Here is a 17,867-nt window from a genome sequence, read left to right as displayed (position 1 = left end):
CTTAGATATGAGTAGTTTTCGGCTGTTAAAAAATATTTATCTCAGAGAACAAGACTATGGCACATTTAGCAATATTCAAAATAAAGTGCTTTGAACTCTGAAGGAATAACACAAAGAAGAGTGCCTGGTATTTTTGAGCCTCAGAATTGTATTGGTTCCCTAGAGCTGCTGTAACAAGACAGCACAGAGTGATTGGCTTAAACAACAGATATTTATTGCCTCCCAATTGTGAAGGTTATGAATCTGAGTTCAAGGTGTCAGCAAGTTTGGTTCCTTCTGAGTGGTATGAGGAAGAATGTGTTCTACGCCTCCACCTCAGCTTCCCGTGGTTCTATGGCAATCATTGGCATTCCTTGGTTTGTAGAAGCATCACTCAATTTCTTCCTTCATCTTCACATGGCATTTTTCCTGTTTGCATCTGTCTCCAAATTTCCCCCTTTCATAAGGACACCAAGTCATATTGGATGAGGGACCCACCCTTCTTCACTACGAACTTATCTTAAATCATTATATCTACAACAATTCTATTTCCAAATAAGATCACATTCTGAGGTACTGGGGATTAGGACCTTGACATATGCATGTGGGGGGGACACAACTCAATTCATAACAAGAATTGTCCAAACAACTGGATAAGTGTTTATTTTAACAGGTAAGTAAAATACTTTTAGTAATGTCTCACACTACTGGGAAGCATTGTCTTTGGGTGTTATCATTTTAACCAAATAATGTTTAGTAAAACCTTTTGGCTTTGATGAAAAAAGAATATGCAAGGTGTTGTATATTGAACAAAGAATTATTGGGTCAATGTCCCTGAGTTCTTCAGTGATTATGCTACATCTTTTTCTCCGGATGAAAGCTGAATATTAGCAGGTGTCTGTAATAGGGATGGCCAATTAACAAGTTCATCAGTTAGTCTTGTTTGTTTCATAAAACAGAAAACAGTGCTTAATATTTTCTAAGATAATATTGAGTGCAGACATAATTGTGGATATGCAAACATTATAAGTTACCACTAAGTTTTTAGGAAGCAAATGATGGCTGTATAGATATAAATGTAGATACGTGAATTGAAACCTACCAACTTTCCTAGGGTGAACTTAATCCAATTTGTTAGTTTTTAGGAGTGGAATATCAATGTGAGAAATTATTGACTATACCACCATACATAATAATTTCCACCTTCTATAGTAATTAATATTAATAGTATGCTTATTGATCAATATTGATCCTGAAAATGGCAGAACGTGAATCAATTTGCCAGATCTTCCCACAAACTCTGAATCTGCATAAATTCATTTCACTTTTACCCTATTTTGTTGGAAAATATTCATTTAAATATGTAATAAAATTTTTCTGTTGTAAAAATGCAATTCATTTTACTAGTTCATCTTAGATTATTTTCACTTAGAAAATACTATTTTCATTGGTAGTATTTATATTGTGATGCTTTTCTTTCAGGATGTTTATAATTGCTTGTTCCATGAATTTTAAGATTGAAAAAAGCCACACTATTGTACCTGTGCAAACTGATGGTGTGATTATTTTAAGTTTTTTTCACATTTTCATCAAAAGACTTTCAGTAGTAAGCTGGCATTGTCATTATGACAATGTCATTCTATTACTTATATTATGAGATGTTCTTTAGACAGACTTCCAGCAGAGATGGAGGTTCATTCTGCTTTTGTGTTTACAATTAATAACAGATACTAATGTTGGTAGTGCTGTAGTGCATAATTATATGCATAGTTGACTTAGAAAAGTGGATCACCGCTTAGTAGTTTTATGGCTAATTATACTTTAAATACAATTAAATCGATCATTAAAAATAAGACTTAATTCCACTTTGCCCTGGAGAACATATGTTTCCTGATTGCTGTGTGCCCAGAGATCATCCACCTGGAAGATGAGGGGCCTACAAGGAAGAACCAGTGAGACATGGCTGGAGGTGTTTAGGATGTTTATTCTGAAGTAGCAAATGCTAAGAGGAGATATTTTAGATGTCTTCAAATGTTTCATAGTTCATCATTCAGAACAGGAACTAGATTTACTCACTGATGCACCAAGGGCCAGAATTTACAGGAAGGAAACTTTGAATCAGTAGAAGGAAGACCTTGCTCATCAAAATCCTTCCAACTGTGATACAAATTCTCTTGTAAAATAGTGAGTGAGTGTCTCATCACTAAAAATACTAAAGTCAAGGTCAGATACTCATGCCACTGGTGGGTAGAATGAGTTTTTTAAATTAAGAGTGAATCTAGACTAGATGAACTTCAAGGTCCCTTTTTTTCCATATTCTGTAAGCTCAGAGATAAGAACTGGCTTTTTTCCTGCAATCATTCTTCAGTAGACTGAAATCAAGGAAATAAATCATTCTCAACCATCTGGTGGCCTGCATAGTCCCTGACCCAATAATATTTTATGACACATTTGAAACCTGTGAAAAATGACAGAGCAGAAACTTAGCAACAATTGCACATCTTAGAAACATTCCCATCAGAGGTATTGCTGGGTTTGGTACACAGCTCCTCAAATACCTATAATGAACTACATACTTATATAAAAGTATAGATTTTTAAAAAATCACAGGTGAAAATATCTTCAGCCTTCAATTTGTTTCCATCAGATTCATTCATTCAAAATATTTTGTGAGGACCTGCTGGGCTCCAGGTATTGTAAATACTGATATTTACATTCTGATAGTGCAAAATGTTGCAGACAAAAACCTTTCCACTCTTTTAACTTATATTCTAGTTAGGGACATAGACATTTAGCAAGGACAAAGAGCAATAAAAAATAATTCCAGGTGGTAGTAAGCACTTTGAAGACTCTGAACAGGGTCATGTGCTGGAGAATGGCTTTATTGGTGAGGATACTGCATTAGATTGGATGGTAGGCAAGGAATAGGTTCTCTTTGGAGGTGGTGCTTAACTGAGACCAGTTGATGAGAAGGATGCAGATGTGCAAACATCTGTTGCAGAGTATTTTTTTGAGTCTAGGGAGCTGCAAGTGCAAAAGTCCACACAGAGGTGGCCTGGGTAGTTGTTACTGACTGCTTACCCGCCTGTTGATTGGTTTGTTTCTGTAACCATACTTTCCAAATATCACATGTGAAACTTGGCCTCAGTGAGACTTCAGAGTTTCGGTTGGTAAGATACAGGACTGTTAGGCATCTCTTCTTTCACCTGCTGAGTTTTCCACCATATCTGTTACTAAAGTTCTGTGTCTAGACTTTATCTGGAGAAGAAAAACAGAAGGAAAGAAGAAGACAGAGGCTGGTAGAGAAAAAGTCTTTGAAGTGCGGAGACTCTTGCCCATGGACCTGTTGCCCCACTTAGGTGGGCTTCAAGGGAAAAGTGATAACTGCCGCCGTTGTTTTCAATATTTTATATGCATTTCTTTCAGTGACTAGCATCCATAGTTTTCAACTGTTCTTGGGGTTCTATATCTAAAATGGTGAAGGACACAGTTGTAGATAATAATTAAAGTGTTTTGCTATCTCAGACAGGAAAGGAAGCATAAACATCTCCTTAAAGAGACTGAAATGCCATTTTCCAACTCTGTATGCCATGCCCAGAAAAGTAAATGGAAGTAAACAGACTCATGACAGGCCATAGTTCAAGAGGATCAGTGCAAAATATGAAATAAAGAGGGACAGAGAGTCAAGTAAAATGTACTCCTAAAGACACATTTCTTGGTTTTGTAGCTAGGAGGAAGACTACTGTTAAAAGATATTGGCTGCTTCTTCAGAAAACCAGTATCTGCAGAGGTTTATGTAAGGACAGAGATGGTTTTCTCCCGCTGCGTGTCTTTGGGGCACTTGTCCTTTAGACTATTCCATGTGGCGTTGAGTTTGAATGTTAAATGCTCTTAATAATTTGCTTTGTGACAAATTGTGTTGCTCAAACCATTTCTGCCTCTGTAGATGGTTGTTTATTTCTTCTCTGAGTAACAGAAAACATCTATAAGTAGGGAGAGGGAGAAGGGCAGGGGGCATTTGTGAAGGGAGATGATCTTTGTCTGTGAGTTGTGGCTCACAGGACAAAGACCCCAGATGATGACAAGTATGTGTAGGTCTCCAGTGTGCACAGACAGTAAATGGACATGTAGGGGTCCTCCTCCAGGTTAAAGGTGGGGGCAGTTCATAGAGAACCATGTGGGATGGGCTGTTTGTGGTTTGTATCCTCTCAGTTGTGTGTTAGCTGCTCTGTGAGCTGAGAGCCAAGAATTCATGCTGCTGGCCTCACCTAAACTGGGGATCTTCTTCCTGCTGTCCTTGGCAAATGGTATTTGTTTTATAATCTATGTATGTATTTTTTTCCTAGGGAGTATCTCAACACTGTTTGCTAACACTCTTCTAGTGTTAACATCTTTGACCAATTTAAAAATTGTGTCAATACTATGTTTTGACTAATAGAAGCTACTTTTATTTTATAATTTTCACACACAATATCTTAAGCACATAAGTATTTCTTCAGCACTTCTGAGCCAGAAGTAGAGGTGTGAATGTTGTAAGTATGAAAGGGCATGATGGGGAATAGGGGTGTGGCCTTCTGGCAAGCTCTACATAATTATGGGGTTGATTATTTTCTTTCAAGTATACCTGCTCTTAAGTTACTAGTGTGATTCTTCTTAAGATCAAGTAAATTGCCACACTGGAAACAAAATGAGGAGCAAGGGTTGAAAGAGAAGTCTAAGGCAGGAAGTAAGAGATAACAGCAGCTGCACTAATGTACAGTTAGTCAAATCTGCAGAGTAATGATCCTCACTGTCAGTGGCTAGAATAAGATGTAGGAATTGGATTGTCTTGAATTTTGGCACAAGAAGGAGCCTGACATAGGGTAGGCAATCCTTAATTGCTATTGTGTTTCTGTTTGGGATTTGCAGTGGGAGCACAGGACGGAGCACTAACTCACTGGGCTTCCAATCTTAGATAAGCAGGTGTCAGCAAGCAGCCTGGGGCCACAAAGGGCATTCCAAGCAGAGAGGCCCTGGTGCAAAGTTGAGCTGGAAGCAAAACCACACCGCTGGAGAACAGTGCATGAGGAGGGCCAAGTGGACAGGGCTGGACAGGGCAGACAGAGGATTATGAAGAGCTCTGTATGTCCTGAACGCATGGTTTTATACTGAGTTCTGTGAGTTATGCATTGCTAAATAAAAAGGCAGACAGCTCACAAATGTGAGGCTTAGGATGGAGTAGTCATGGGATTCTGATTTATTAATAATGAAGGTCTGTTCTCAGATAAACACACACCGAATCTCCTGCCCAGATAGGAAACAGTAGGCAGCTTTCAGGCTCAGTGGTTATTTAGATGGAATATCCCCAAGAAGTTCCATTCTCAGGGTTCTTTTACATAAAGTCAAATCCCTCCTGCCTCTGCTGACTTCATTATCTCCTCAGCAACACAGGCAGGGGACAGGTTGACTCTGACTTGAGGTGGTAGCTGTTTTATCATTGAAAAGCCCTGCAGGACCATTTAGGTTTGGTGGCAGGAAAATCCCTTTTATCTTCAGGCTTTGCTTGATCTAATCGGGCCTTGAACTATTCTGCAAGTTTCACTTCAGGTATACAAATGCCTTCTTTTCTTTCACTCTCTTTCTGATATGGTTCAATTGTGAGCTTCCTATTACCTATTCACTATTCAAACAACTTTTCTTCTCCTGCTTTTTCAGTAAAGACTTGAAAATTCTGTCTTTAGAATTGACTGATATGAAATCTATTATAATATTTTGACCTGAAAAAGCACCTCACAAAGTAACAATTTTGGATTTGTGCTTAAAAATCATATCCGCATTGTGGAGAATGAATTGAAATGAGTATTCGGTGTTGAGGCAGCGAAGAGAGTTAGGAAACCATTGTAGGTAATTCATGGGAGTGATTAGAAGGGCTGAATTCAGGTGGTGCCATTGAGGCTGGAGAGGAGGGGATGAAGGTGAAAGATATTTAAGGAAAGAAGGAACAGAATGATGAAGGAGGTGTGGGGAGTGAGTGTCAGGGAAGCTTCAAGGACACTTGACTTGGACTTGAATACTGGATAGATGAAGAAGCCATTCATTGCGGGGAGAGGTTGGATTTGATTAATTCCATTTTGGAAATGCAGGATTCAATGTTCCTGTCAGGTGTGCCATGTACAGAAATCCAGGAAGAAATATGAAGCTCAGGAGACAGAACTCAGCCAGAGATACGGGCTTTGTGTGTGCTAATTAGAGGAAGAGCTAACTCCAAATGCAATGGCTTGAATAACATGCGAGTCTGTTTCTCTGTCATAAACCAGGTAGGTGATCCAGGCTGCCAGGCAGTTCTGCTGTACTAGGTCATCCAGGGACCCAGGATGGTAGGTAAGACAGCTTCACCTGCTGTAATACCTGTCTTCCAGAGTTGCTTTTGTTTCTCTGAAGTTCCAGTCAGCAGGGGAGGGCTCACATGGCTGTGCTTAGCTGCAAGGGAGGCTGGGAAATGTGGTCTCCAGCTAGCAGGCTGTGTTCCCGGAGGGGACGTCAATTACTATGCAGATGTGGAGAACAGACTGGGTACGTTTGGGGGGCTAACAGTTTGCACAGTGGGTGTTATCAGCATATATGAGTCAATGAATGCATGGTACGACCACACAAAGAGAGAGTGTCGTGTATGTGGCAGAGGACAGAAGTTGGAGAATGGCAACACGTAAGGGCAGGGAAGGAGACATCTGTTGTAGACAGGGAAGAAATGGAAAGCAGTGTCCTAAAAGTCAAAGAAGGAGATTTTAGGAATGGATTTTCCTTAGTGAGGAAGCGTGGTTCAGAGGTTAGGACTAGACTGAGAAACCAGATTCTTTGGGTTAAATCTTTGCTCTACTTCTAACTGGCTATGTAACCTTGGGCAAGTTTTTTTTAAAAAACTTGTTTGTACTTCATTTTCCTCAGCTATAACATGAGAATAAACCGGAGTACCCATCTCAGGGTTATTTGAAGAGTGAGTAGCCCTTAGAATAGTTCCTGTGTGCAGTATATCTACCAGTAATAGCTGAGATTTAAAGCAAATTAGGGATTGAAAAGTAGACATTGGATTTTTCAAATAGGATACACATTTATGTAGCTCTATGAATGAGCATTTTATATCTATTATGACATTTAAGCCCTAAAATATTTCTATGAATGTACATTATCTCTAGTTAACCGAAGAGAAAAGTGAGGCACAAAAAAGCTAAGCAAGCTATTTAGAGCTAGTCAGCTATGGAGCCTAGGTCTATTTGATGCCAAAGCCCATAACTTTTCAACACTGAAGTTCTGAGGTGTGGAATACATGAGGAGAAGCAAGCTGAGGGTTTGTAGACTTTTTTTTCACTTCTAAACCTCAATTTCCCTATCTGTTAAGTGAGATAATAATAGTACCTGCCTCATTACACTATTCCAAAGATAAATCAAGCTACTTGATGAGAAACCCTTTGAAAACCACTTGGCACATAATAAACACAAATGTTCAATGCACAGTAGTTGCTAATGACAATAATAACAGTAATTTATTAATTTATTTATTAAAGTAGATAGAAAAATTAGCGATCTGTGATGAGATTTTTAACTAGCCAACTTGCACCTGCTTTTGCTGGTAATGATGGGAGAGGATGCATCTTCTGGCTATAGTACTTGTGCTGGCTGAAGGTAAATTTTCAGGTCAAGGTTTTGGGTGCTTCATGTGGTTTCCTACTTTGCTTGTTTTAACACCTTCCCACTTCTGATAGATGAACATTTAGATGGACAAAAGGGCCCAGTGAAAGACAGTGTTTGCATGAGCAGTTTGTAAATGTTCTGCTTAGTCAGGGCACGCCTGCTGCAGGAATTGGCCTCATCAGGGAGAACAGCACCCTCTGGGTTTTTTTACTTTAGTTTCTTTATAACAGCATTTTAAAAATATAAAAATGAAAAATATTCAGTAACTGCAGTCCCTTAAATCTGATGATTCTGCCTATTAGATAATGGGGCTACTGTGAGGATTAAATGAGATATGAGACCCTGTTGTTATTAAGAAATAAGAAGACTTTTTCTTCTGCATCTCCTATGCAAGGGTTTGGTTGACTCTTCAGAGAATAGAAAAGTCCTGTGGTGAATTTTATTACTTGCTGTTTAATTGCCTTTAAGGAAGCATTTATTTCCCTGCAGAGCTTGTGGGTATCAGTGGAGAACTTTTGGTCCAACCTGTTAAAGCTCATGAACCCATGAACTGCTATCATTCAATTTTTAAATTTTAGAAGAAATAGGGCTGAAGATTATATACTTGTACCTGATAATTAACACAGTCATTTCAGACTCGAGAGTCATGTTTATTACCAAAAATCAATTACAAAATTATTAATACTGTCATGTATTGGCACCTAGGTTTTATTTATACTATATCTTCATAAGCACATTGGAAGTCGGTGTAATTTTTTCATGCGGCCTGTGAATATTGAGTAGTGAAAAGCCATGGGTGTTCTTCCAATTTTAGAGACTCATTCTAGAGATAGATCATAGAAAAATTCATGTTTATAATTTCCTCTAGTGAAATGAGGCATTCTGACATGCCTTCAAACAGATCCCAGGAAATTAGGAACTGGTGGTTTTTCTCTGATAAAAAGATAGTGTTATTATTTACAGTTAATAATTGACCAGAATTTTAATATTACAGCAAATAAAGTAGGTTAGCCAATATGTCTTACTCATACCTTTGAATTATCTGAGGTTAATCCTATGGCTTAACATAGCTTTATTTAGGAATGAAACATATTTATGGTAAAGCAACTCATAATATTTTAGTTTGAGGAAAGCAAATAAGTTCAATTCAGTTCTTTCCTATTCAGAATAAAACACACTTTGAAAAGTGGAATGCAGTTTTCAACTTTAACATTTCTATTTCCTCTTTGACTCATTTAACAGAAATGTTTGTTTATGCAGCTAAATATCTGTGAATAGTACAATAGGTTATATAGAGGCACATTTGTATTTTTTTTCTATAGACTGAATACCTTTCTTTTCAACAAAAGTATCCAAGTTTACACTGAAAAGTGTAAACCTTATGCGTGATTTTTCAGTTGGTTCAAAATAAGCTCACAAGTTATGTATGTTCAGACTGAATTACTTCAGTGAGGATAATACAGAATGGACCATAAACCTTGGAGCTGTCTCTATGAAGAATTTAGGGAGTGGCCGAGGGAGATAATTATTTTATTCACAGAAATCTGGAAAAATAATGTCTTCCCAAGAAAAGGAATATTCTTTTGGGAAGTTAATCCTTAACTTAAAGTAAATATTTAAATGGTTTACTGATGATATCTAATATGTTGTAAATTTCTGCCATACCTTTTAAGTCATCAAAGAAGTAATAAATTGTGTGTAGTATAGATTTGTGCTTTTACTTATATTTTATATAAATATACAAACTATATGTTTTACTATATACTATGTTACATATACACACTATATTATATTTTATATATATGATATTATATATAAAATATATAATATATACTCTATTTTATATATTATCTATGTAAAAAATACTCTATTTATATGCCCTGTATCTTTTTTATTAAAGGATTTAATGTAGCATACAACAAAAAAGATAACATGAATTAATGATAAAACATAAACAGCCCTGGAAAATCTGGACTAGGGAAAGAGTAATTAGACATTCACATGAGGCAAACAGGGTTGCTGTTGTGGAGTTTTGTATACGCCTTTGAGCTTTCTGAAAACCCAGGTCAAAAGCAGCCATAATCAACTGAATGATTTCAATGGTAAAAAATCAAATATTCTAATTTTTCAAAGGGAGCAAAATTCTGAAGTAGTTTTTTCTAGTGGGATTTTCTATTTAGTATTCTAAATTACCTGGGGATATAGCTCCGATATTGTTTTTCACAAATCTTCCCAAAAGTAAAAAGACTGACATACTGTTAGAAAAAATGAGGACTCTAACTAGGTCTCTTGCCACCTCCACATGGAGGCCATCTTCAGGGCCCAGCGACCTGGAAGGAGGCCAGGCTCTGACTATCTGCTGTATGATACAATCCCACGTCCACGCCTCTGGGACACCTAAAAAACTTTTTTCATGGAATCCAACCCCATTCACAACAGTTGTGGTTGTCTCAGTATTTCATTGCATTCTCTAGTTTTCTAAAGTAAAAATCAGCGTTATTTTCAAAACACTGACAAAGTCCGCACAGTCCACAAAGAGGTCATCAGGACGATGCAATATATATATATTGGGAAAACTTGAAGGACTAAGAACACTTAGTCTGGAGAAGAGAGAGAGAGTGGTGAAAGGGGAAGCGCCGACCCCTCAGATAAAGGCTCCCTGCGCCATGACAAGGGATCATGTGAGGGCGGCGCTGGGACCCGGGGCGTCTCGCTAAGAACACAGATTCCAGCCAGGAAACGCGCGGCCAGAGCTGCTTTTGCCCAGGCTTGGGCAGGGCTGGCTGGTGAAGCAGGAGTTCCTGTGCTCGTTGGAAGTGCTCTTTCTTTGATGGCTCATTTTGTGTGTACATGAGCCATACTTTCTTGTTTCTTTGCATATCTTGTAATTTTTGTTTCTGTTGAGACCTAGACCTTTTAAATAATATGATGTAGAAACTCTGGGAATCAGATTTTCCTCTCTCCCTAAAGTTATTGTTTGTTCATTAATGATTTTCCCCAACTAACTCTGTAAAGTCTTTGTCTTGTGTGACCATTGAAGTCTCTGCTCAGTTAGCTTAGCAGTCAGTCATTGAATGAACTAGTGATTTCCTTAGATTCCAGGAATGAGCAACTTTTCCAGCGTTTGCCAAGGCTGCACAGAGCCTCACGTATAGGCAGAGGTGCGATCTTACGGCCTTGCCAGAGCTTCCGTCGCCTGCGCACTCCCTGGGCATGAGCTCAGCTCACCTCTGTGACTTTCTAGATCCGCGTGGATATACCACAGCTTTGCCAAGACTCCTGGTCCTCCCAGCTTCTCCCGTCAAGCTCTCTGACTCGCTCATTGTGTGTAACTGTTACCCCTGCCTCGGGCAGCCTCAGCGTTCACAGGTGCTTCTGGGGCTTTGGCAAGCACTCCCACGGGAAAGGCCATCCACCCTGATAGAGCTGCAGGTCAGGTTCAGATAAAGTCAGGCTTGCAAGCAAGGTCTTCCTGAAACCACCAGGTGGGACAAATAGTGACAGTTCCCTGAGAATGTCAAGGTTTTGAAGGAATTATAACCCTATTCTGCTGTCTCTGGCTTCCAGGCCCCTGGTTTTCACCATAACTGTGAGCTGTTAATTTTCAAGGCTACTGCAGAGCTGGGGAGCGGGAGATGGGAACAGCTCCAGTTAAACTGCTACAAAGCTTGCTGTTCTTACTGAGACTCAGGTGCTTCTCTTAAATAAATCTCAGATTACTGAAAGCCTTTGCTTAATTTTCAGAGTTCTAAAAAAGTTGATTCTGACAATTTTTGCTAGTGCTTTCATTGCTCATATGGAGGAGAGACATTCACAGGTCCCTTTCCTGCCAGTTTTGCTGATGTTATTCTAGAAGTGCTTTTTAGCCATGTTTTAAATGTTAAAAAGGTGAATTCATTGACTTCCAAGGTCTCCTCCTACTCCAGAATGTTCAGTGTTAACTAATATATCACATTGCCAAACCATTCTGGATAATATAATTTACTATACCTTCTTAAAATAAATGTGATTGTTTAAAATAAAATTGAAATACGGTCCCCAATGCCAGAATATGAAGCACAGTAGACTGTAGCTTAGTTAATAATCTCTGCTTTATTTTATTCACAGATGTAAAAAGAAATACTGCCTTTCCTGCACAGGTTTTCAGGTTAAAATGAATTATCCAAAAGGGGTGGGGGATCTTAAGACAATAGGAAGAACTGTATGGGTAAAATTTAAACGCCAGGGACTACTGAAAAGGTAAAAATCAAATGACGAATGACTTGGAGCCGTTCCCAGGCCTGAATCATCAGCACAGTTTTTTCTCTCCTGGTGTACCTTTAATTCTGAAATTTAATTATTATTACCAAAATATTAATAGGCCCACACTAATTCTTCCTTTATTCATTAAATTTCCATCTTTATACTAAGTCCTGAGAACATAGGTAAGGAATCAATTAAATATAATCTACAGCCTCTTATATCAGTTTTGTTTAAGATAGATATGTTGAGCAGGCACTGCATTACTTGGCACTGATGCTACATTTTATGTCCATATACATTAATTTACCAAATGTCTGAAGCTAAACTTTTTAAGCTTAACTATCTTTAAATGTAACTCTTTCCAAACTATTTTAAATTGTTCTCTGCTTAATGAGAAGACTCGTGATATAATGTCTCAGTGACAACTAATCATTTTGGATAGGTGCTTCCCTGTCCTGAAAACCAGTGACAGCCACCTCGGCTCTTTTGGACAAGGGCTGTTGCATCAGTATTCAGTGGTGACACAATGCAGTGATTTTGGCATTTTCATAGTCTTGTTAAAAGTGTTGTACCTTATGCTTATCCACTAATACCTGCTTCTCATAGATTTTTCTATCTATTTCAATTTGAGCTTTCTTACCTTCTGTGGGCTGACACACCAGAGAAGAGCTGACACCTACTGAACGCTTAACACATACTAGGCCCCATTCTAGGTGTTTCAATGTGTTTATTCATTTGATTCTTCCAGCATCCCAAACAGGTAGGCACTATTATTATCTATGTTTTCACATGAGAAAATTAAAGCTCCAAGAGAATAAATAGCTTGCCCAAAGTCACATAGCTTCCTAAATAGCAGAGCAGGGATTTGAAATTCAGAGTGATCTTACTCGTTATTCTACTCAGTGTCATCTGAGGACGCTTATTAGAATGGCACACAAACGTAAGAGTGAATGGACTCTAATAGACTGGCTGAGTAGAACTCTGAAGAGTCTTTGAACTTTGGTGAGTTGTCTTCTTGTGATATCTATTTTGGTTTCTCACAGAATGTGTGTGTACGTGTGCACGTGACATGCTTTATTTGTGTGTGCATTAAATAAGTAAGATGGCCAAAGAAGTGATTTCATTAAACCAATGTTAAGTAGTATTAAATTATAAATATTTTCATTCTTGGTGAAGTTGATGAAACTTTGCTTATCTTTTGCTGTTGATTTGTATACATGGTAAACCAGATAATATAGTTATTGGGATGTGTCTGTGACTAGCTTTACATGATTGTATTTCTTGAGACTAATGACTTATTGGGATATAGTTACTGATCAGTGTCTTTGGAAATCTATTATTATTCACTCCTCCCCTCCAATATAATGAACAAATTAACAACTGATTCAGTAATCTTGCCTTCCTTGGTTTAGTTGTGCTTTTTTTTGTGTGTGTGGAATCTGAAGAAGAAAACAAGGGGACAGTTATTTAAATACTTTTCTGGTTATTTTTATTCAAGTAGCTGCCTCAGCATTTACCCCTGTGTCACTTTTACCCCAAACTCAGAACAAAAACTTAAAAAAATCAAGTTCTCATTGTTGAAAACTGATTTTCCATGTTTCTCTTGTATTTCTGCATGTCTGATAAGCAGAGGTGCTAGCTGTCTTTGTTCTACACTGTCTTTTCAAAGGTTTTGCATGAAAAATAGCCTTGAAGATAGAAGTAGGATCTTTCTCCAGAGAAAAGGGCAGATTTACTGTCCAGTATAATAAAGATAATGTCTCTGTCTGATGCAAAGGACAAATATGCATACTGTCCCTTATAAAATATTAGGGTTCCCTGAGCTTAGGTTCCTCTCCCATGATGCAACCCATCCTCTGTGCAGGCATCAACTGGCTTCCTTAATGTTGCCTGTGGGACTTGAGGAACCAGCACATACCTCTTCCAAGTAGAGTAAAATCTGAGGATCTTCAAGGATTTGTTTGAAATTTGTTATTTTTATAAAATTCTCCTAGATTTTCACCTTAGTTGAGAATCAGTTTCCCTTTAGAAGAGTGTATTATCATTTATTTGCTGTGGATTCAATAGACATGGCAGGTCACCTATGCTTTGCTCACCTGAGAGGTGACTTAATGACAATAATTAGTCACATTCTACCTCCTTTTATTCCCATCCCCCAAGTTTTCCTTCAGTGTGGCTTTTCTTTCTCTTAACATTTTTTTCTCTGTTTTTTTAAAATTCTCTTCTGTATCTACTATAGGCACTCCCTAGTCTTTTGTACTTACAACAACACACAAAAAAAATCCTTGCTAATCTTTTAAAATCAGATGTCTCTAGTCTATAGGAGAGCTAAAGAGCTTTAAAACCCTTACCTGGTAGAACTAGAACTTTATGTCATGCCTTAAATTCCCCTATGTGTATTTCTGTGACAGGCAGTGGACAGAGGTATGTATGCATATGGGGCTTAGGAAGAGGGGAATAGACTGATTTCCACCCACCAGCATGTTTCAGTAGCAAACTGGGAAAACATTCCTGATCTTTGGGAAAAGCTTCTGACCAAATGAGCTATAATCTAGCAGTGAATACAAATAATAATAATGAAACATAGTTTATGAACATTTTGGATCAGTCTCTATCAGGAGTCAGCAGCCTGTGTCCTATGCCCACCCAGCTCTGGCTGGCTGCCCTTCTGTTCAAGTCTCACTGGAACACAACCACATCCATTCATTTACTTACTATCTGTGGCTGCTTCCCTGTTACAGTGGCAGAGATGAGTAGTTGCAGTAAAGACCATATGGCCTGCAAAGCCTAACAGATCTACTCTCTGGCCCTTTACAAAAAAGAAAAAGCTTGCCAAACCCTGCTCTAGATGTTGTGTTTTATACCAGTGGTTCTCAATTTCAGGTTGTGAAGAAGACAGAGGAAAGAATAAGCTTATTGGCCTCACTTGGGCCAGCTTTTCAAAAAGTCCACACACTTCATCTCTCCTCCAGCTTCTGATAGGCGTTCCTGTTGCAAGTCACTATCTTAAACTTCATGATTCAAGTTACTTGGTTCCATTAAAGATAGAGATTATTTTCACTATTTTGACCCTCTGTAGCACATCCAGTGTAATATTGACCATACTATTTCTTTTACAGGGATGTGGGAAGAAAATGTATTCCTTTTTGCGAGGAACCAAACAACTGCAGGTGCTAAGGTTTCTGGGGATCTCCATTGGAGTGACACAAATCCTGGCCATGATTCTCACCGTCACTCTTCTCTGGGCACTCTATTATGACAGAAGGGAGCCTGGGACAGACCGAATGATGTCCCTGAAGGACGACACGACCCAGCACCTGTCGTGTCACTCGGTAGAACTGCTGAAGCCAAGCCTGTCGAGGATCTTTGAACACACGTCGGTGGCAAACAGTTTTAACACACACTTTGAGATGGAGGAATTATAGAGAATGTCAAAGAAGGAAAGTTATTTTATTGGACTTGTGAATTTTTGAGCACATACTTACCTGTTTCAGAAATGTGCAAAAATAAAATGTTGCCATGAAAGAACGCCTAAGCATATAATTTTCTACCCTTTAAAATGAACAGGGAAAAATTGCATAGTGTAAGTCCCCACCAGGACAGTAGTTGATGCCCTTTGCAATGCTGGGCACAGATCTAATACCTGTGTTATAGCCTGTGTAAGATTTTTATGGACAGAGTTAGGCTTTGAGCTTCTGACATAGTTTGACCAACTTTTCTGCACCCATGTAAGTGAGCCACAGTGTGGTATGATTGGGGCTACAGTCAGGTTTGATTTACTTCCCTAAGCTTGCTAGTGTATAAACTACCAATTAACTGCTAATATAGTAGACAGTACTAATGACTTTTATTACTTGGCGTTATATTCTTTTGAGAGTGGATAGATTATACATAAGAAAACTCTAAATATTGATGACTACCTAAGTGATTTTTTGCGGGTTACTAAAATATTCTTACTACTTACAAGAGCAAACTAACATTGTCTTCAACTGATCAGGGATATATGTGTATATAAGAGTCTGTGTTAAGTCTGTATGATTTGGTAGATTTAGTTTCTTACAATGTTAAGAATAACAATTGTGAAAAGAATAAATTTGTCCTGTATAGCCCCATTATTTTTAACCTTTCCAGGAAATTTTTAATAGAGCTTTAAAATTCTGTCTGGGTTTATATTACATACACAACTGTCAATTTAAATACTTAACCACTAATTTTGAAAAATTATCAGTGTGATACAAAGAAATCATTATAATTCAGAAGGTAGTGTGGTCTCTATGAAGTAACAGGCAAGTTTAGACATCATTTAGTGCATTCAGCCATGGAGATGGATGCTATCTTTCTCCCAAACTAACTCTTTTTGACAATAAACACTTTTTAAAGGGGTTTACCTTTGCTTTCTCTAAACAAGAAGCAACAGTTTCCAAGTCTAAATATAATTCCACAGAGAATAGTGTTCCCTTTCTCCAGAAAAATGCTGTGAGAATCATTAAAACTGGTGACACTTTAACTAGAGATTTTCTTTGCTTTATTTCACTGACTAAGATACTGTGGTGCATTACAAAGATTATTAAATTCTTTACAAGAGTAAAATAATTTATTTGAAATGGGAAAAGTGCATTTTACTGTATGTTGTGCATGATGTTTATTTCTCAGAAAATGGAAAGAAACTTAAAACATATCAATAAATATTTTCTAGAGAGTAATAATTTATCTGTATTTAATTTTTACATTTTAATAGCACCTTCATCACTCAGGAACATTAACAGGGAGAGGAAAATATGAGAAGAAATGATTGAGTAAAGTAAAAAGGGATTTCCAAACTTAGGAACTAATCAGTAAGAGTATGTGTGTTCACTGAGAAAAAACAAAATGATGCCCCTTTACTTTTGTTTGTTTTTGAGCTGAATGATGTATAATGTATTTGATATAATATAAAAATGAGCTCATTTGTGTTTACTTATCTTTTCAATGTTTTCATTTTCCAGTTTCCTAAAGTAAGTGTTAAAAGAAAATGAGTCTAAGGAATATGTTTGAAATCAACTGCCAGATTTCATCTCTTCTATTGATTTAATTGAAAACTAAGTAAATCACTTAGAACCAAAAGAATCCTTTTTATAATTTCCTCAACATCCCTAGCTTCCCATAATTTCACCTAAAATGCCCAAGTGATTGAGACATCTCTATTATTTGAATTATTTCAATAGTGGTCAAATTTGGATGCTTTGTGTCTCATAGTCTCAGAAAGAACAAGCGTATATTGAGCTCAGTAAAAAAAATACAAGATAATAAGTAAAAGTCTATTTTTATATTTTTAGACTTGAGATATGTTGATATATTGCGTGATTTAGTGCTCTATAGAATAGTCAACATAGATTTAAACAATCATATATAATACACTTGCTTAATGGGAACAAATGACATTTATAACTGTGGTTTATAAAGATCTCTTATGGTAGCAGCGCACCTGGAATAATAAAACTGCAAGGGACTTACAAAAGTGCACCGTATATGGCAGAGCTGAGGGAGTTCACTGTGGAGGTACACTGGAAACAAAATTGTTAACTGTTTCTTTGGGAACTTTTAAAAGCTTTCTTTTGAAAAAATCACCATTTTTTAAAAGTAAAAATTAAAGATTATTTACAGACTGGTCAATAGACAAGCCAAAGTGCCCTAGAGATTCAGAGATGGCAGGAAGAGATGGTATCTGTCCTCAAGCACTGTAAAAATGGGGTCGAGAGACACTTATGCTAACCACAGATGATATTAATACAGGAATACGCATGTTTGTGACTATGAGGCAGAAGAGAGTGGAATTAAGGCCGCCACATGAAGGAAATGGCCTTCAAGCTGAGTTAGAAAGGAACAGTGGAGCTTAGCCAACCATGGAGCACATTTCTCTGAAGTTATAAAGTATACATTATTTTGGGGGCAGAGCCTGTCCTTCAAAGTAGATAGATCATAGATGCCTGAAGAGATAC

General features: G+C 37.7%; 1 protein-coding gene across 6 annotated transcripts in view; it reads left to right on the top strand.

Moving 5' to 3' along the window:
- Window positions 1-16,274, top strand: part of TSPAN12 (tetraspanin 12) — a 67,967-nt gene extending 51,693 nt beyond the window's left edge. For all 6 annotated transcript variants that reach the window (XM_036905672.2, XM_036905668.2, XM_057504703.1 and 3 more), the window contains one exon: window positions 15,009-16,274. In XM_036905672.2, the coding sequence (XP_036761567.2) occupies window positions 15,009-15,314 (306 nt within the window). In that variant the 3' untranslated portion in view covers window positions 15,315-16,274. The remainder of the gene's footprint in view (window positions 1-15,008) is intronic.
- The last annotated feature ends 1,593 nt before the right edge of the window (window positions 16,275-17,867 follow it).

The sequence above is a fragment of the Manis pentadactyla genome, chromosome 7 (genome assembly GCF_030020395.1).
Source record: "Manis pentadactyla isolate mManPen7 chromosome 7, mManPen7.hap1, whole genome shotgun sequence".
NCBI lineage: Eukaryota > Metazoa > Chordata > Mammalia > Pholidota > Manidae > Manis > Manis pentadactyla.
The sequence above is the reverse complement of the archived record's forward strand: the minus strand, read 5'-3'. Positions and strand labels throughout refer to the sequence as shown.